General features: G+C 40.1%; 1 protein-coding gene across 1 annotated transcript; it reads left to right on the top strand.

Annotated features, from left to right (window-relative positions):
• Positions 1-11,677: 11,677 nt before the first annotated feature.
• LOC308409005 (Fc receptor-like protein 5) lies at positions 11,678-12,801 on the top strand (the record flags this gene model as incomplete). Its single annotated transcript, XM_080901520.1, has 5 exons — positions 11,678-11,690; positions 11,777-12,034; positions 12,114-12,359; positions 12,435-12,593; positions 12,698-12,801. 5 exons carry the CDS (start codon positions 11,678-11,680, stop codon positions 12,799-12,801), a joined length of 780 nt encoding a protein of 259 aa, XP_080757646.1.
• Positions 12,802-22,030: the final 9,229 nt, after the last annotated feature.

Here is a 22,030-nt window from a genome sequence, read left to right as displayed (position 1 = left end):
ACAGTGATGTGATTACCGTCCGCGGGAGCGCGCAGCTGCTTAAAGCTGTAGCGTCCAGATTACTTACAGCTACTTCCTGCAGCTGATATAAGATGTGGTAAACTGAACACAGCTTCAACCGTCTGTTTGTTGAAAAATAGTAACAGACTGCATTTTCTTGTTAGTAACTATAATGGCGTTGTAACGATAGGAATAGTAATTAGTTAGATTACTCGTTACTGAAAAAAGTAACGCCATTAGTAACGCCGTTATTCCCATCACTGAACACACCAATTAGTTAAACTGCAGGAATGTCTTAAAGACATAAAGACTTGGATGGCCGCTAACATTCTGCTTCTTAATTCAGATAAAACTGAGGTTATTGTACTCGGCCCTGAAAAGCTTAGAAATATGGTATCTAACCAGATTCTTACTCTGGATGGCATTACCTTGGCCTCCAGTAATGCTGTGAGGAACCTTGGAGTCATTTTTGACCAGGACATGTCCTTCAATGCACATATTAAACAAATATGTAAGACTGCTTTCTTCCATTTGCGCAACATCTCTAAAATTAGAAATATCCTGTCTCAGAGTGATGCTGAAAAACTAGTTCATGCATTTATTACTTCCAGGCTGGACGACGGTAATTCATTATTATCAGGACTCTCTGAAAAGCCTTCAGCTGATCCAAAATGCTGCAGCAAGAGTACTGACAGGGACTAGAAAGAGAGAGCATATTTCTCCTGTTTTGGCTTCCCTTCAAATCCAGAATTGAATTCAAAATCCTGCTCCTCACATATAAAGGTCTTAAATAATCAGGCCCACTTTGCTCTCGCTCTGCAGGCCTACTTGTTGTTCCTAGAGTATTTAAAAGTAGAATGGGAGGGAGAGCCTTCAGTTTTCAGGCCCCTCTTCTGTGGAACCAGCTTCCAGTTTGGATTCAGGAGACAGACACTATCTCTACTTTCAAGATTAGACTTAGAACTTTCCTTTTTTCCAAAGCATAGTGCTTGCTCATTGGCGGTCTTATGATTGTTGGATTTTTCTCTGTATGTATTGGTGTAGGGTCTACCTTACAATATAAAGCACCTTGAGGCAACTACTGTTATGATTTGGTGCTATATAAATAAAACTGAATTTAATCCATGCCAGTTTTTGTGAGCAGGGCTCCATGATGTAAATTAGCTAATTACCTTTATACATGTAGCGTTTTGTGTATTCCAGTCGTGCCTTTGGTTATCAATAAAGTAGCAGGTGTTTTAAATAATGCAGTTAGCATTCAGACCACGGGTATGCAACATTTAATGTCAAGAAATGTTTTGAGCAAGTTTTGGCCAAAATTTATCTTAATGGAGCCATAAAACATTTCAGTCTCACGTTTTCACAGCCTGTTAAGTCTAAATCACTCCTGCATCCCAAAAACAGTAGTATAAGAGTTGCTTTTTTGGAAATTTAATATGTAATTAATTACATATTTTCATATTTAGTGAACATTGCAATTTCCCACTTGTGCTTCTGCAGTGCCTACTGATTTCTTTTGTGTGTGTGTGTGTATTTTTTTTTCCAACATTTTAGTTACACCCTCTACCTGTAAGGAGTCTAACACCTAAATTTTAATTACCTGGTGGTGAATGTCGCTGAACCTCAGTACTTGTGGTTAACATGAATGTAAACACAAATGTCTAGTTTTTCGTGTTTCTATGGAGTCCAGATCCATATAAGAAGAGTGTAACAATATCTATTCAGATTTATTTGCTTTCACCACCAACACTGATTACTGTATGCTTCATCTGCTTCTGCAATTCAGTCAAAATGACTGAATGAATTGGCCCTTTTTTAAGCAAATATGTTTAGACTGCCCACCCATCCATCTTTGGCTACTAATTCTAATTCGGATCACAGCAGCAGTCTACGCAATTAGCCCAGACCTCTCTCTGCAGAGCCACCTCCTCAATCTCTTCAGGGGGGACACTGAGGTATCCCCAAAGCAGCCAAAAGATGCGATCTTCTCCAGTGTATCCTGGGCTGCTGGGGGCCTCAACCCAATGGCACATGTCCAAAACATTGCTTTCGTAGAGTACCTTACATTTGCCTGAGCTCCTCACCACCACCCCTCCCACCCCTTTTTTAATACAATGCAGCTACTTTTGACTCTTTTGCACAAACACAGGTAGTAATCAAAATGGTCTATCAAAGTAAGCTTAAATAAATATCCACAGTAATATTTTTTTCTATTTAATTCAATCACTGTTTTGTTGGCTTCAAAAGAAAATTCTCTAATTTCATAAATGACAAAAAGGAAAAATCACAATAAAAAGGCAAATTTAAAGTATCAACTAATCACAAAAACCTGCTGCAAAGTCACATGATGCGATTATGATTAACCATTTCAGAATATGAACAGGCTCAACAGGCTGTGAAAACTATGTTACAAATATGAGTTATGATCTTAAACAGATTTGGTCAAACACTGCTTAGAAATTACTCTTGATAGCAAATTTGCCAACCCTGGCTCTAGGTCACCCTGGCAGGCAAAACAAGTTCATTTGTTTGGATTTTTTCTCCTCTTTTATATGAACTTGTATGGAGCTAAATGAGGGTTTAAAAGTTTTACGTGATTTGAAACTGAAATTCTTAGTTTTGATATATTTTTTAAAAAACTCAAATGAATTTTGTTTTGAATAAATTTATAAAAAAATGTTTTTCCATACAAATCTTTCTTGGATTTTTTTTTTTTTTTTTACATTTTTTTCCAGCTTTACACCCTTTTTATTTTTAGTATTGCCTTGTGGGCCTGTATCAATGAAGAGCAGTGGGGCTTTGACTAATGACTGAGTACTAAGTTAATCATTAAGCTAATGTTACAAACATTCACCCAGCGATATAGTCCATCAGGACAATCAGAAACAGTGTTTCCTACCTGTTGGCTGGTGTCTGCAGTAAACTGTGACGGAGCGGTGGCCACCTTTAACTAAAATGTTTATTTTTAATTTGTAACAAATTGTCAACTGTCAATCATTAGTCCGCACTCTGCCCCACGATTCATTCCCAAAATACAAAATCGGGATCTGAACATCTGATCTGAAGTCTGAAACTCATCAAAATACCTGGATTATTGAGCATGCACCAAGATATCAAAACTTAGAATTTCAGTTTCCTATTAAATTAAGAAAACCTTTAGCTTCAATTTTGCTCCATAGGCTCACTTCTACTGTTGAAGTTGACTTAGATCAGACACCTGTCATGTAGCCATAGTAGGTTTATGGATGGATGAAGTCTTCTTTATGTAAAGTGCAGGGTTACTATAGTGAACTAAAAATAAAATTCAGATATTTAAAAAAAAAAAAAGACTTCAGGGTAAAAAAGGGTATGAAAATAACAAACAGAAACCACTGTCACTTGAATGTCTGCTCTGTGGGCCCACAAGAAAACCAACTGAATTACTTTATTTAAATCTGTTAAATTTACCTTTTCTATCAGATCACAAATATGAGAAGAAAAGCTCCTACAGCTGGCTAGAAAGTGACGAGTTTGCAGAAAAAGACAGAACATGTCTTTGTGTGCATTAACATCCAGAATGTTAACATTACTTTTGTAAGTTTATTTAGACTGACTAATGCATAGCATGTGGGCAATTTATCTTTTTCTTGTCCTTTTTAATTAAATATTTAAAAAAAGTAAAGGGGAAAAAATAAATAAAAATCAGGCATACTACAGCTTATTGTGGTGTGAAGTGCCTTTTCTTGCTCCAAGAATTAGCTGCTGCTGTTGGCTGAAATGCCAGGAAGTTTGAGATGGTCAGTCACTGCACACTGCTCAAAGATGGTATTCTACTTGTATCATACGTACAATTTTCCAAAGTCCCTCATATCAGTTGGAATTGTACCCATTGCAACCATAATCTATATCTCTACACACAGACACTTTGATATTGTGTTCATTCAGATGAAATTGGCCCAATTTAAGTATCAGTTTGTTTACTCGTTAAAACTTCTCCTGACCTATTGCCCAGGTCACTCTGCTTAAGGACATTTATAACCATTTTACACAGAGAAATGTAGAAATTCCCACAGTAGGTCACTGCTGTCAAATTAGTACATGCACAAACAGGTAATGCAACTTAAAAATCAAGGTTAAAAGAGGCACAATTGAAACCGATAAAGAACTTTTGAAAGCTGTCTGAATTTTTTTTAAATATATTTTTTCTTTAATATCATCTTAGAGCAGGGGTGTCTATCTCCAGTCCTTGAAAGCCAGCATCCTGCTTGTTTTTGAGATATCCCTGCCCTACCTGCCGTTGATTACCTGGATCAGGTGTGCTTTGCCAATAAGAAGCTACAATGGCAGGTTAGTTGGAAAACAAACAGGACAGCGGCCCTTGAGGCCTGGTTCGACACCTGCGATTTAGAGCATAACCATGCAGACCAGTCAAGAGCGGCTGATAGTTCTGAGATAAGGGGGGGGAAAAAAAAAGAAACAATCACATTGACACTTTTCATCATAACACCATCTGACTATCTATTTGCTTTGTTTAAACAAGTATATGCTTTATTCACAGTAAACAACCTGTTGCAAAAGTAACTTTAACAACATTATTTTGGAACTATGTGTTCCCAAATCTTTATGGAAGTATTTGAGCAGATGGATGACTAAGGTGCAGTGTGAAACAGATCATTTGCTGCCCTCTGCTGTGAGATTTCCATACATGTAGAGCATACAAACTCTTAACAGAGTGGTAGTAAATGTGGCTCACCCCTGACAGCTCTTTTCCATTAGTAGTACCTACTCAGATCAGTGCAACTTGAGTTGTTTTCTATTATATATTTGCACCTAATGTGCATGGGATCACTATAGCCATGCGGCTGAAAGTCCCATGACATCATTTGTATGCAACAAGAATGTCACAAGGAGGATGTCGAGGCGATGGTATACCTGCTCCTCTATCAGTAGCTTTTTGTCAGACTCGGGGACCATAGATGTGTTTTTTGTGTAGCCATTTCCCTCACTGCCAGGTTTCAAAAATATGTGCTCTATATGTCCCTCTTCACTATGATGTACTCATTTCTAATCCTGTCCTTTGTGGTCATGGTGAGCTCTGCCTTCCATCTTTCTTTGCTTTTAAAAGTATCCACAAGGGGGGTTAATGAAGACTCTTTGTTAGGAATTTAATGTGAAAAGGCCCACAAGTGAGTGTCAATTTCTTCACAGATGAATGAGTCACCTGTAAACAAGTTACTAACACAAACTTCTGTTACTCATCCCAGGCCATTGGATATGTAGAACACAGCTCATAAACTAATTAATCACCAATCACTACCAACTTGATGAGGAATCAAATGTATTTGACAGTTAGGACAGCTATGCGACCGCTGCCAATAAGTGATGCCTTTCTATTGTAACTGTACCAGTCTGAACTTTAAAATACCCTCCACATCACTGTTTAAAAAAGAAAAAAAAAAGAAAAACACTCAATACAAAAAAATAAAGTAGAATGAACAGCTTAAAATTAATTTAAAATGTATTACAAAATACCTACATATCGCATCTGTTTTAAACAATATAAATGACCACATGTTGTGCTTTGTGTACTTTACTGTGCAGGTAAATCAGGTTGCTCTGTTTGGGATGGCTGGGGGGGGGGGGGGTGACACGACTTTGTCAGAGGACATTCAGAAGCTTCAAACGATAATCCATCCACATACAAGAATAGTCATTAATTTACTGCTACGTGGGCTGGGCCGTAGATACATGGTAAGGTTTTAAAAACTGAGCTTTACAACGTGGTGCCGATGAAGTGGTAATAAAAACCGAAAGATGTCAGTGATCACTCGATCACTAACTTTCTCTTTTAAATAGTAGGTTGTTGAGATTAAACAGAACAAGAGCATTAAAACATGTTACAAACACAACAGCCTTAATAAACTCAGAGTATTCCCCAAAGCAGGGTTCACACGTAATCACTTAACCGGAGAATAGAAATTAACTTTAAAAGAAAGGAGAAAGAACTGTTTGCTGAAATGAGCAAAATCTATTTTATAAATGGGCTTCAGGCAGAGACCGGTGCAACCATGTTCTGCATCATACACTATCACCACCTGTAACGAGTTTGGGTTATCATTCACCAAGTTAGTACATGAATAAAAACAGTCCTAACCTCATTAACTACCTTTGCCTGTATACAATATGGCGGCCGCAATGACGCATCATTTAATAAATCGCTGCTACCAGAGCGCCGTATTGACGTACCGACCCAAATTTGATTTGTGGGCTACTTTTAACCAACACAAGACACCGATGTTTTCAGAGCAGAAATGGAAAGACAAAAGAGCTGAGTGCGGAGCTGTGTGGGGAGAAGGACCAGGATATTTCTGTAGCATGGAAGTTTTTCCTGAATGGGACACTGGAGTTTACTGGTGTGAGTCCAGAGAGGGTGCCGTCAGCAACATGATTAACCTCACAGTCACTGGTAAGCTGAGTGTGTGGAGTTTGTGTTGATGATGATTATGATGATGACAAAGCTTTTATTTGTCACTTGCAGTTGCCTGTAGCAAGATTGGACCTCCTCCAACCATACATATATTACACAAAAATCACATTGGCGAGACAGGTCAGAACAGGTAGTGGAAAGAAAACAAATGAAATGTAGGACACAAGAGGGCAGTGGAGGAGAGAAAAAGAGAACTCTACTCAGACTGAGCTCCTGGTAGAAGATCAGTATGAGAACAGAAAACAAAAACCCCTCAGCACAAAAAGCACATGAATCTTCACAACATGACACGAAAACACATCACATCATCAGGAAGCTAAAGGGGTGGGTAAATGGGGTGAGAGTGCGCCGGTGTAGACAGCAGCATACGGTCCTGCGGCATGATGCTGCACCCTTCCCATCGCTTCGATCATAGCCCCCCCACGGGGCTCAATGAAGTATACATTATTATTATTATTCCAACCATAAACTTATCCCTAACTTTAACAACAACCTTAATCGTGTTTGATAGAGTTTTCCAAAACTATTCATGAAGAGAAAGTAAAATAAATATACATGTGTTGATTCAGTCCAAACAGTTCTCATGTTTCCTCCTGTTTCTGAACGTGTAGCATAGAGATGTGTTGTCACATAGCGTAATATGTTACGTTTTGGGATCGGGCACTAATGAACCCAGTTACCAGATGATCAAATCCATCTTCTTTAGGTTTTAGAGAACAAGACTGAAAGACTCTCTGAGGGTTAAAGTTACACGAGACGAGACAAGGCCATCAGAAGCCAGGCATTAAAGTGTTGATGAAGCTGTGTGTAAATGGATGAAATGCTGTAGTTTGTCTCTGTGTTGAGGTGGATCAGTGATCCTGCAGAGTCCTGTCCTCCCTGTGATGGAGGGAGATGACGTCACTCTGCTCTGTAAAACAGAGACCACTCCCTCCAACCTCCCAGCTGCTTTCTATAAAGATGGCGTCTTCATTGGGAATGAGACTACAGGTCACATGACCATCCAGCATGTTTCCAGGTCTGATGAAGGCCTCTACAAGTGTGACATCAGCAGTCATGGAGAGTCTCCATCCAGCTGGATCACTGTCACAGGTGAGGAGCTTCACTTTTATGTTACCTCTTTTTTCATTATATATTCACATGTGGTTGAAATAACCATATATTCTCTCTGCAGAAAAACATATAACCACACCTCTGCCCCCTGACTCGTCCTTACTCCACTTTGTGATTAGACTGCTCTTCCACCTGGTGGTGTTCTGTCCATACGTCATCTCCACTCTCCTCATGGTGTCTTTGTATCGAAAGAGAGCTAAAGGTAACACTGAATCATTCATTAATTAATCAATATGCTGAAATCTCTATAAATTAATGGCTGAAACACTTCATACATTTTTACAGGAAAAATCCTCCGTGTCCCGATCCTGCCCACTCAGCCTGAGCAGCGACTGGACGATGAGCATTATGATGTCATCTCTGATGTCACCACAGAGTATCACTTCTGAATCAGAGCTTTGGTGCTTCTCTTTAGGTCTCACTAATGTTGTCCTCTCCACCTCTGTTGTGAATCTTATATGAATAAAAGGACTCTGATGTTCATCTCTGGATATTTTTATGTAGATAAGCAGCAAATGTTCCCAAGAAAATCTACTGGAGCTCTCAATAGAAATTATATTGACTTATGATTGTATGTCCTACACTCAGTCACTACAATCAATTTTAGAGTTTCTCCACCTACTGAACCCACTTTAACCTCTGACTGTGCACATTTTACTGTTTACAGGCAAAGTCACCCTCTACAATGTAGGTGACTGAAAACAGAGCTAATTTCTACTTTCTTACTTTGAGTACATTTCAGAGCCTGCACTTTTCTACTTATACTTGAGTAAGGAACTTGAATCAGTACTTCAACTTTTACTGGAGTATTTTTTTACAGTAGTGTTTGTATTTGTACTTAATGTCTGAACTTTTGCCAACTCTGCTTGCTCTGCCTCCTTCGCGATCATCAGTTTGAACTACCTGGCGTCCTATTGTTGACGTTTCTGACTGAATTCCAACGGCCAGGTTGTTGCTGCTGCTCACTCACAGATACTGACAGAGTGTAAAAGTGTTCAAATTGTCTCTTTCTTATTGGTGCTTTTGCTATTAAAATGATATCTTGTGAAACTCTTTAAACTGTTCCTCTCGTTCGTGTACCTACAGCTCATTTGGTTTTAGCTGTGATACCCCCTGCACTTTTTCTCCATCTGTTTTTGTCATAGCCTCGTATGACAGGTTGTGAGAGGTCCCAGGTCTGAATCCCACACAAGCCTTACACTGTCACAGCCTGGCTCATAAGACCCACAGTCAGTATGAAAGATTAGTTGGTGTTGGATCATGCAATTTGTCGCTAGATACAGATAGAGATACCTGCAAAATAGTGAAAAGTATTATGTTAGCTTCTTCATCTACAGAGGATGCTACTTGGGCATTATATGGTCATGATAATAACAAAAATGAGAAATTAATCAAACTGAAATACATTCAATAAAAAATTAATTGGAGTCTAGAAAACAGCAGAATTGAAATCATATTTATCATTCATGACTGTCAGACATTTCTAAGACTCAGTAACAGAGTTAAAGTAGGTCCATGTTTTCTATCAGCACTGTGCTTTAGTGCTGATAGGTAGGATGTTCTTTAAAAGCCATCAGTTTGTGACGTGCAGTCTGATGTTGAGCAGCCAAACAGTGAACTCACTGCCTTTCTGACCACAAGTCAGAGGTTGAAACAGAGAGAAGCTAAAGCTCACCTCCAACTCAAAAACCTCGCAGCTAAACTACAGTCAGCCACAGGAAGACACAGCAGGTTTGTAACAATCTGCAACATGACTGATAAAATCATTATTGTCAATAAAACACTTAAGAATTTATTTTAATTTAATTGTGAAAATGTATTTCAAACAGTGCTTGATGCATTTATTTCACAAGTAAAGGTCAGAGAGTCAGTGAAGGCATCACACAACTGCTAAAGTTGCCTTCAGGTGCAGTTGTAGATTTTGTTGCTGTTGATCTTTACTTCATGTTCTGGTTCAATTTTTTCATTTAAAATTTTGTATTTCTGCTTTATTTCCACCAAATAATTTAACTTTTGCGTGAAGTTCAGAGAGGAAACCACAACACTGGCACCGAGTCACAGCTGAGGAGGAAGAGGAGGGTTTTACTCTATATGAGAGTGACCTGAACTCAGTCTTTGTCTGATATCAGCGAGCAGCACGAGGAAACGTTTCAGAACTCTGAACTAACCTGAGTTTAATTTCTCTTTAGTTCTGATCTCACTGCTGAGCTGCACCACAAACCAAGGTCAGTAACCTTCTTCTGTCACACTGTAAACCTGACTCACTCTTCCAGGAGACTGTGGGACACATTTATTTAAAAAAGAAAAAATCCTTTTCCTGTTGCATCACCAAACCTGATTTTCTGACAGTCTAGATGATGTCACCTGTTTTTCTAAATTAAACATCCACACAAAAGGAAATATATCTGTGCAATAGAATATTTTTATTCAACACCCAATTGCAGTTAAAACTGAATTTATAGAAAAGAAATGTGTCATTTACACTTCAGGTATAAACATCAGCTCATGTTCTACTGTGTCGTTCTTCAGTGTTTGAGCCAGCTGGAGCACTCGATAAGAATACAGCTGATTTTCTGTCAGTGTTTATTAGGACCACATGTTTGTGTTTGTGGGGTTAACTCTCATATAAAATTGCTTCCTGGTGGAGAAACGCACACTGACCCTGTGACATAATGAAGAAGAAGAAGCAGAGAGACGCGTTTACTGGCTGTCAAACTGCTGCTGATCTCAGTTACTTCTTAGGATTGATGTCAGGGAGCAGACACCATTTATAGATCTGAGATCATGTGAACATTATTGTTACGTTAGGACTCAGACATGTTAAAGTAGATGTGATAATTGGTTCATTGCTTCTTGTTTTAGGCTTGTGCAGGTTTTAGTTGCACTGAAACCAGTTTATGATGCTTGAGCTGAACTAAAGTCAGTGTGTTGTTGGTGATGCAGGGTGCAGTCGCAGCCACACAGTTTATGTCTCTCTGACATCAGAACAGAAAAGCAGCAACAAGTCTCAGCTGACCTGCTGTCACTAACAAGAAGATCAAACTTTGTGTTTAACATCGTCCTCGTCTCTGACAGCTTCAAAGAAAACTCCTCCATCGCCCTGAAGAAAAGGATCAACTTCATCTAACAGAAGTTTGAGGATTTAAATGGAGGAAACATCTCTGTTGTGGCTGCTCTGTAAGTTCACTCTGTGTATTTCTGGAAGATTCAGATGATGAAATCTTTAAAAAGCTCATAAAACACTCTGTAGTTTGTTTTCAGTGATGTTTGTCTGTAATATGAATCTTCTTCACGTGTTTGAATCCAACAGTCTTCCTCCTTCCTGCTCTGATTCTGCTTCAGTCTTTCCTTACAATCAGCTCACAGAGATGTTGTGTCTGCGCTGCTCTCTGATCACTTCATTAAACACCACAAACTCTGAACTAACCTGAGTTTAATTTCTCTTTAGTTGTGATCTCACTGCTGAGCCTCAACACAAACCAAGGTCAGTAAGTTCATCATATGCCGCTGTCACGCAGTTTAAAGTCATTAACATTGTAAGTTGTTACTGCAGCCAATGATGAATCAGGATCACAATGTGTTTGAATTTAGTCCTCGACTACTTCATGCATCTGTAATCTGACAGTTATGAAATATTAATACAATGAGAGTCACATTTTTTTCTCATTTCTGTATTTATTCATCCATTTTTACAGATAAAAAAGACGAACTAACCTGACAGATCATTAATTTTATGAACATTTCACGGAGGCTGTGAGACTAACAGTTCATTATTTAAAAAGCCTATTTACTGCCTTTAAAAAGTAACTAATTACACACAGAGATATGTTGTGTTGCAACTGTCAGCATAAAATCATGATGAAAAAACATAGATGATGACATGTTAGTGCAGACTTATGCAGACTTGGAGATCACACTGTGATTTTTGTTGTGACTTTTAATAAGCTGAGGTGAAGTTAAATAAATGTGATGCTTAAAAAAACCCTGAAATATTCCTGTGATTGTTATCTAGATGGTGTTGGTTGTTTGCAGTAGTGTTCTTAAGAATAATAATTCATTAAATTACTAATTAGATACAAATGCAACGTAAATACCTTAATGTATGCTTATGGTAAAGTCTTCCTGTCATCCCATTAATGAATTGTAAAAGTCAGCAGGTCAATTAATTTTAGTTAAAATACACTAAATTCCTCACAGCTCGTCTGACTGTGAGTCCCAGCAGCTCTCAGTTCTTTAAAGGAGACTTTGTGTCTCTGAGCTGTGAGGAGGACGACAGCTCTGCTGGATGGACTCTGAGGAGAAACACGAGCAAACAGAGGACTCAGTGTGGAGATGGGTGGGGAAAACCAGCTGGTCCTTCCTGTAACATCACTGTGTTCCCATTGGACAGTGGAGTTTACTGGTGTGAGTCCAGAGAGGGTCCCATCAGTAACATGGTTAACCTGACAGTCACTGGTAAGCTGAGTGTGTGGAGTTAGTGTTGATGAAGCTGTGTGTAAATGGATGAAATGCTGTAGTTTGTCTCTGTGTTGAGGTGGATCAGTGATCCTGCAGAGTCCTGTCCTCCCTGTGATGGAGGGAGATGACGTCACTCTGCTCTGTAAAACAAAGACCACTCCCTCCAACCTCCCAGCTGCTTTCTATAAAGATGGCTCCCTCATCAGGAAGCAGCCTACAGGTCACATGACCATCCAGCATGTTTCCAGGTCTGATGAAGGCCTCTACAAGTGTGACATCAGCGGTCATGGAGAGTCTCCATCCAGCTGGATCACTGTCACAGGTGAGGAGCTTCACTCTTATGTTACCTCCTATTTCATCCACATATTCACCAGAACAGGTGGGATTCTTTCTGCAGACCAACATACAACCCCACCTCCACCTACCACCTCAGCACTACCCCCTGACTGCAGCTCTCTCCAGCTTGCATTCAGAGTGGTCCTCCACCTGCTTGTATTCTGTCCATACGTCATCTCCACTCTCCTCATGATGTCTTTACATCGACACAGAGCCAAAGGTAACACTCTGAATCAATCCCCTAATATGCTGATGATTATATTCTTTTCATCTGAACTCTTCATTGGTTCACATCTGATACTTTTTCATATTTTGTATGTGCAGGGAACAAACTTTGCATCTTGAACCTGCCCACTCATCCTGAGCAGGGATTCGATGATGAACATGAGGATGTAATTACTGATGTCACCACAGAGCATCGTTTCTGAAACAAACTTCTGTTGTGTCTCTGTGGGTCTCAATAAATTTGTCCTCTTCACCACTGGCATAGAGATCATCTGAATAAATGGACTCTGATGTTCATCTCGGGATATTTTCATCTAGCTAAACAAATAAATTGATCCTTTTTTTTCTTTTTTTTCCCTGTTTGGCTCTTTTGCCATCAGAATTATTGTCTAAGGGCAAAGAAAGATGCCCAACAGATTTACTTTACCAAATGGACCATCCCAACCTTGCCATAATGGTCTATTTGGTTCACCTTTTATTGTTTATTTTATTCTATTTTCACTTGCTAAATACGGGACAGACTTGACTGGGAAAGGAAAAGGGAGAAAGAAAGAGGGAAAGAAAAACAGCGGGAAAGAGGAACTGTCATAGAAGGCAAAAAACATAAACCAACAAAACAAACAGACAAAAAATCCATCTATCGATCACCTGGATCACCTGTTGAGAAAGAAAAAAGAGAAAACAGGCAAAAAAGAGAGCAATATAATATACAACATCATCACAATGATATATGGGAATATAACAGTAAATACTAAATATTAAACATTATTGTGCCGCACATAAGATCAACAGAACACAGTGTGCTTTGAGGTAGGAGCCAAAAAGGGTGTAGTTTGTGGGTGTGATCACCAGTGTGTACACCTGTGAGCATGAACGCGCTTGTTTTTAAAAGGTTCCTTCATGTAATGATCTGCTAGAGGGTGTGGGGGGGCCACAGCCCCGTCCTCCAGGGCATGAAGCAGGTATGGAGGAGATCCAGGCTCCAGACATCCAGAGGCCCCCAGAACACAGGAGACCAAGGAAGACCAACAGAGGGGCAGCCGCGCCACTGTCCCAGAAAGAGCTGAGGAGAGTCCCAGATGAGGGCTCACTCAGCAGCCGCGGAGCAGAAGCCAGGGGGAGTTGCAGTGACGCGCCCGTCTGGCAAAGTTGGGTTGCAGCCAGCTGTGCCAGAGTGACCGAGCCCCAGGCCGAGAGGGCGAGGGCACCCCACCCCTGAAGTGGCCCGAGTGAGCCCCAGGCTCCAGGCCCCGACAAGCAGCCACCAGGAGTGAGCCGGTGTGTACCTGGACGCCCACCCCCGGACACACAGAACCACCAACGCAGCGATGTCTGAGGGCGTCTGCCACTGGCAGGGGAAGATCAAATAAATTGATCCTAAGAGGCGGATTTTCATCATATACTGTGTGTGTTACTGGAGCTCTGTAACTAAGGGATTCTTCAAAGCATTCAGATTATTTCTAAAAATTCAAACCTGCAGATGCTTTCAGATCTGATGTTGGAGAAAAAACACCAAACATCTGCTATATAGATAATGTTTCCTCTGGATATTTCCTCAGTCCCTCTCCTTCCTTCTCAGGTCCATGGACTGTTCTCAGGCCTGGGTCTTTGCTCCAGTACTTTTTAACTTGAAATTTAAGTCATATTTATTATACTGCTTTATGCCTAGTTTGTTCTTTTTTTTAATTCTTGTCATATTTTGTTTTGTATTCTAGCTTAAATCTCCTGGTTTGTTTGTGTGTTTACCACTGCAGCTCTTTAACTACTGTTTTGTACAAATAATCCAACTTATTTCTAAATGAAACCTGCAGATGTTTTCAGATCAGGTGTTAAAGGAACATGTTTTGGTACATTTTGTTTTATTTTGGTATTTCCTGTTTTGTCCTCTTTTCTGATGAGCTGATTAGACTCCTGCTGTTTCCTGAAACTACCTGGACTTTGGTTTGCTGATTCTTTTTTTTATTTAACCTTTGGAGTTAGTTGGATCTTTGCAACGTAACCCTTAGTAAATATTCACTATTTGTTAATTCACTCTACCTTGGAGTCTTTATTTGAATCATAATGTACAGCACAGTGTTTTGAACAAGAAATGGACCCTGAGGACTCCTGTAGAGGATGACAGAGAGGACATGATTTACACCACTCTGGTGTTCACTAACTGCTTTCTGGCATAGCTCAGCTAATGGACTCGTTACTAAACAATCTTTATACCTTGATCCTATCTGCTCGCTCTGAGCAGGGATTGAATGATACGCATGATGATGTTGGCGTCTCACTAACTTTGTCCTCTCCATCTCTGTTGTGGAGATTATTAGAATAAATTGAGTCTGATGTTCATCTTTGGATCATTTTATCTAAATTAAAAACCAAATATTCTTTCATAGAGGAAGATTTCTATCATCATTACTGTATGTGTACGACAGCAACTCTGTTACTAATTATTGACAGTAGCATCCAGTTTATCTCTAAATGAAACCTGCAGTGATATTTGAGGAACACATAAAAGAGTTATTGATAAGGACTGTTTTATTATAGTTTTTCCTGTTTTGTGATTGAAATCAATGGACAATCTGGTTGCTCAGATGAGGATATGCATCATTCACTTTCACTCACAGATACTGTCATGTTACTTTAAATAGTGTCCAGTAGATGGTAAAAATAACATCATGTGACTGAGAGTGGATTCATTAATCGCTTCTTATCTTCCTGACTGAGCACAAACCTCTGAGAACATTGAGGATTAAAATACAATTTTAAAAAGCTAATGTTAAAATGTACGATTTGCTAATGCTGACATCTTACAGCTTTCTCCGTAATTCGCACATTGAACTTTCCTTACATTGTCCAACTCATGTGTTAGAGGATTCTATGTGGATATTGTTGCAGCAAATGCATGTGTGTCTGTAAATGTCATTTTGTGTGTGCACTAAAATCCATGTCTGTACTTGGATTGCTAAATGTGTAGAGGATTTCACAAACGTGTGACTCAAAGTAAGTAAATGTCCGTGTTTTTTACTGTCTCTGTTTTTTGTTTTTAGGCAGAAAGTCAACAAATCACTGAGTTGTTAAAAATCTTTATTTTCAGATATAGACACTGACAGTATGCTGATGATGATCCTCTCCATCTGTGCTTTACATCTGATATCTGTAGAGGAATCCACAAATGTGTAAGTTTACGTCAGGTAGTGTCCATGTTTTCTGTTACCTCTGTGTTTTTTAGGCATTGTCCTTTGAATGTCAACAAATCAGTGAATTTTTAGCCCTTTTCGTTCATGTCACAGCGTCTCCTATAAACATTATTGGTAGATAATGTTTGACTCTGTGTTTTCACTGTAGGTACATGAACACAACTATCTGTATCCAACACATGTCTGCTTTACACCTTTCTAAATGTTAACTAGAGCATGATGTGTAGTCTGAGGTTTTGCAGCCACTCAATGTGTTTACTCTTTTTGACCACAAGTCAGTGGTTGGAACAGAGAGATGCACAAAACCAACTAAAGTTTGCACAGTTAACGTGCAGTCAACTACAGGAAGACACATTACATTAGCATAGTCGATATATTTAAAATGTAATTGTCAAGAAAGAGCTGCGTAACTTTCCCTCCAAGGAGGTGAGATACTCAGTGAAGACCTCACACAGGTACTGATTTTGCATTCAGGGTCAAATGTCAGTCGTAGATATTGTTGCTTTTAATTCTTATTCAATATTCAGTTGAAACGTGTAAAACTTTGGTTTCAAGGAAGCAGAGAAATAAACACACAAAGCTTTTTCACACAAGGTTTTTTCTAACCACAAGTCTAAGACCCAGAGACAGAGAAAGAGGAAGAGGAGGGTTTTACTCAGTGTAACCATGAACTGATCTCAGAGCTGGTCTGATGTCATTGAGCAGCAGGATGGAGGAAACGTCTCTGCTGTGTCTGCTCTGTAAGCTCACTCTGTGTTTTTCATGCCTCTGCTGTCTTGTTGAATGTGAAATTTGAACTAACCTGAGTTTAATTTCTCTTTAGTTCTGATCTCACTGCTGAGCTGCACCACAAACCAAGGTCAGTAACCTTCTTCTGTCACACTGTAAACCTGACTCACCCTCTTGGGACACATTAATTAAGAACATGGTGCCAAACTTCAGTCAAATCAATGTTATCTTACTCCTGTCAGTCTACATAATTTCATGTTGAATTACAATTAAACAGATGTCTTACACTCAAATACATCTGCACCTTAACAAAGACTCTTATGTAAGAAATAATATCTGAGTTATTATCATCCAGTAACAATTGATAGTGAATGAAAACAAGGAATATGGGACTAGAAGTTAAGATATGAAATGTAATATGGGCCCTGGTCTATATATCCTCTACTACTCTATTACTCACAGCTCGTCTGACTGTGAGTCCCAACAGCACTCAGTTCTTTGAAGGAGACTTTGTGTCTCTGAGCTGTGAGGAGGACGACAGCTCTGCTGGATGGACTCTGAGGAGAAACATAACCAAACAACAGAGGAGTCAGTGTGGAGATGGGTGGGGAGAAACAGCTGGTTCTTCATGTAACATCGATGTTTTCCAAGTGGACAGTGGAGTTTACTGGTGTGAGTCCAGAGAGGGTCCCATCAGTAACATGGTTAACCTGACAGTCACTGGTAAGCTGAGTGTGTGGAGTTAGTGTTGATGAAGCTGTGTGTAAATGGATGAAATGCTGTAGTTTGTCTCTGTGTTGAGGTGGATCAGTGATCCTGCAGAGTCCTGTCCTCCCTGTGATGGAGGGAGATGACGTCACTCTGCTCTGTAAAACAAAGACCACTCCCTCCAACCTCCCAGCTGCTTTCTATAAAGATGGCTCCCTCATCAGGAAGCAGCCTACAGGTCACATGACCATCCAGCATGTTTCCAGGTCTGATGAAGGCCTCTACAAGTGTGACATCAGCGGTCATGGAGAGTCTCCATCCAGCTGGGTCACTGTCACAGGTGAGCAGCTTCACTCTGATTTCACCTCTTATTTCATCCACATATTCACCTGAACAGGTGGGATTCTCTCTGCAGGCAAACATACAACCACAGCTCCACCCACCACTACAATTATTCCCACCGCTCCAGATCTGACTGCTGACTCCTCTCTACAGCTTGCATTCAGAATAGTCCTCCACCTGGTGGTTTTCTCTCCATATATCATCTCCACTCTCATCATGATGTCTTTATATCAATGCAGAGCCAGAGGTAACACTGAATCATTCACTGATAAATGAATGTGCTGATGATTAAATCCTGTCTCTTCATGAATAAACAGCCGATAGATATTCTACATTTGTTTTGTTTTTTTCAGGAAATGGCATCAGTGATTCAACCAAGCCCACTCTTCCTGACCAGGGATTGGATAATGAGCGTGATGATGTAATCACTGATATCACCACAGAGTATCACTTCTGAATCAGAGCTCTGTTGTGTCTCTGTGAGTCTCACTAACTTTGTCCTTTCCATCTCTGATGTTGAGATTATTTGGATAAATTGACTCTGATGATCATCTCTGGATATTTTTATGTAGATAAACAGTAAATATTCCTGCTCACAGGAGGAGACCATCATGTACTGTGTGTGTGTGACGTTTTCAGCTTATTTTTACATGAAAGACATTTTCAGGTCAAATATCAGAGAAAAAGACAAAGTCATGCTACTTCCTGTTTAATTTTTGTATTTCATGTTTCCACATCCTACCTGATCACCTCACTGGAGTAGCTGGTGTCCTGATGGTTCTGACCGGAATTAAATCTACCCGTCACACACAGATGCTGTCATAGCGTTTTGGTGCCTGACTGTAAACACATGATCACATGACTCAGACTGGACTAATGCAGTTTTTGTCTTTTCACCTCTTCCTGGATCAACACAAACTGTGAATTTTTCAGTGAGCCTTGAAATTGACTCTTTCTTGTTGGTGCTTTTTTGTTATTAAAGCCACATCCTGTGAAACATTTCACACTGCTCCAGTTGTCCGTGTCACTCTTTAGTATCTGTACGTACAGCTCATGTGGTTTGTGCTGTGATGGCCCCCTGCCCTCTTTGTCCCAACTCTTTTTGTCATAGCCTCATATGAAATGAGAGGTCCTGGGTCTGAATCCCAGGTGAGCCCGCACATTGTCACAGCCTGGCTCATAAGACCCACAGACAGTATGAAAGATCGACTGATTTTGGATCATTTAGTTTGTAGCTTCAATTATTTCACAGCAGTGTTTCTTGTTGTTGTTGTTGTCATAAGTGATCAAATGTGTGCAACAGGGTGGAGCACGCATTAGCTGCAACATGCTACATCCATAGAAATATGAGTGAAAGTACAAATCAAATCGAAGCAGGACTGAAATCCTAATTTTTATTGTTCATGGCTGTCAGACATTTCTAAGTAGGTCAGGGCCAATGTTTCAGGACCACCACATGTAAATCACATTTGATTTGATAACAAATCATTTGTTATCAAATCACTGATTAATGAACATTTTATTTCAGATATTTAGAGACCCATTTAACACTGTTTCTTTTGAACATTATGTGGAGATAAATACTGACTCTGTGTTTTCACTGCAGTTACATCAACACAGCTCAGCTTGTGTTGATGTGGTTTCTGTGCAACACATTCAGTTGGATTTCAGTGAGATTAGAGTTCTGACGACATGGAGAGTAAACACGTAGAGGATTTTCAAAAACTCTGTTAGTGTGAGAGCAGAAGTGATCTGACAGCAGCTCAGCTCAGCTTCTCTGCGTCTCAGAACAGAGGACGCCATCATCTACCTGCTCAATCGTGTCTACACCCACCTGGACCAGCCGCGAGCACTGTGAGGGTCATATTTTTTTTGACTTCCAGTGCTTTCAACACCATCAGGCCGACCCTCCTGGGTGATAAGCTAACAGCGATGCAGGTGGATGCTTCTCTGGTGTCCTGGATTGTTGATTACCTGACAGGAAGACCACAATATAAACTACAGTCTTCTTATACTACCGACACTTTATTCACTTTTAGTCACTTACAGTTATTTATTCACCTTTCAGTCACTTTACTTTTAAAGCTGTGTCATTTTAAAAGTGTATATACTGTATATTTATTATTTGTCCTTCAACATTATACTGCTCTGTTGTTTGTTAATTGCCCCTTGGGGATAAATGAAGTCTTCTGATTCTGATTCTGAATATGTACGTCTTCCACAGTGTGTGTCTGACAAGGTAATCAGCAGCATAGGGGCACCACAGGGGACTGTCCTCTCCCCCTTCCTCTTCACCCTCTACACCACAGACTTCAGCCACTGCACAGAGACCTGCCATCTTCAGAAGTTTTCTGATGACTCTGCGGTGGTTGGATGCATCAGCAGGGATGATGAGACAGAGTACCGGGCTGTGGTCGACTCCTTTGTCACGTGGTGTGAGCAGAATCATCTGCAGCTCAACGCGGCAAAGACCAAGGAACTGATCGTGGACTTCAGGAAGACCAGGAAACACTTGACCCCTGTTTCAATCCAGGGGGTCAGTGTTGACATTGTGGAGGACTATAAATACCTTGGAGTACACATTGACAATAAACTGGACTGGGCTAAAAACACCACAGCACTTTACAGGAAGGGCCAGAGTCGTCTCTATTTTTTGAGGTCCTTCAACATCTGCCAGAAAATGCTCAGGATTTTCTACAAGTCTGTTGTGGCCAGTGCGATCCTCTATGCTGTTGCATGCTGGGGGAGCAGGCTGAGGGTCGCAGATGCCAACAGACTTAATAAACTGATCCGTAAGGCCAGCAATGTTGTGGGGATGGAGCTGGACTCCCTCAAGGTGGTGTCGGAGAGGCGGATGCTGTCCAAGATAAAGACAATGTTGGATAACACCTCCCACCCACTCCATGACATGTTGGTCAGCCACAGGAGCACGTTCAGTGAGAGACTGAGATTACCGAAAAGCACCACTGAACGACACAGGAAATCATTCCTGCCTGTGGCCATCTCCCTGTACAACGCATCCACTTAACACACTGTAAACACTGCAATAGTTACACCCTTTTTGCACATGCTCTCTCTCTCTCTGTCTCTCTCTCTCTCTCTGTCTCTCTCTCTCTCTCTCTCTCTCTCTCTCTGTCTCTCTCTCTCTCTCTCTCTCTCTCTCTCTCTCTCTCTGTCTCTCTCTCTCTCTCTCTCTCTCTCTCTCTCTCTCTCTATATATATATATATATATATATATATATATATATATATATATATATATATATATATATATTGTATATATTGTGCTATTTTTTACTTCTTGTATTGTCTGTTTTTGTTACTGTTTGTACTGAAGCTCTGTAACCCACAACATTTCCCCTACAAGGATCAATAAAGTATTCTGATTCACATCTTTAGTGTTTCTTTCAGTCTGATGTTGTGCAGCCAAACATTTATTTACTATCTTTCTGACCACAAGTCAGTGGTTGAAACAGAGAGAAGCTAAAGCTCACCTCCAACTCAGACCTCACAGTTGACCTACATTCAGCTACAGAAAGACACAGCTGGTATCTAACAATCTGCAAAAGGTCTGAAAAAAATCATTGAATGTACTATCAATAATATATTAAATAGTTGAATTTTATTTTCTTTGTGTAAAAAGAGCTTCAAACCCTCCTTACAGGAGGTCGGAGGGTCAATGAAAGCATCACACAGATGCTCATGTTGCCTTCAGGTCCTGATATCAGTTGTTGTTAATCGTTACTGTTTCAGTTTGAATCTTTAACACTTTATTTTTCCAATTTTTTTCAGTCAAAGAATAAAAGTTTCTCGTAATGCTTGAGGGAGAGAAAGCCACAACACAGTGAGTCACAGGCTGGAGGAGGAAGGTTTTACTAGATGTGACTGTGAACTTATCTCAGTGTTGGTCTGATTATCAGGAAGCAGCAGGTCGGAGGAAACATGATCTTTAGTTCTAGGAGACTGAGACACATTTATTATGGTTACAAAGCCATTTCTAATGTTTTGAGATTCAGGTGAAGGACTTCACACATTAAAGTGTTATTTTTTCAGCGTTTGTGTCAGCTTTTCACCCAGTGTTTAGTTGGGTCACATGTTTGTGGGTTTAACACTTGTATCCTCAGAGAAAAGCACACTGATGCACTCATATGTAACAGTGCAGAAAGAGGAAGAAAGACTCCTATCACATATTAGCCTTCAGGGCTGCTGCTGCACTGTCAACAGTCATACCAGCAACAACCAGTAACGACTCATCACAGTCACAGGAGGCTGTGACTGTGAGAAGAAGTGGAGGAGGAGGGAAAGCAGTCCCAATAAGTCTACGTCCACACTAATCCGATTTTGTTTGAAAATGCATCTTTTTCTCTCCATTTTGGCCTTCGTCCGTCCACACTGAGACGGCGTTTTTGGTCAAGGAAATGTGAGCTTTTTGAAAACGCAGATAAATTTGAAAACAGCGTTTTCA

Source organism: Rhamphochromis sp. 'chilingali', assembly GCF_963969265.1.
Source record: "Rhamphochromis sp. 'chilingali' genome assembly, chromosome: 1".
Lineage (NCBI taxonomy): Eukaryota > Metazoa > Chordata > Actinopteri > Cichliformes > Cichlidae > Rhamphochromis > Rhamphochromis sp. 'chilingali'.
The sequence above is the reverse complement of the archived record's forward strand: the minus strand, read 5'-3'. Positions and strand labels throughout refer to the sequence as shown.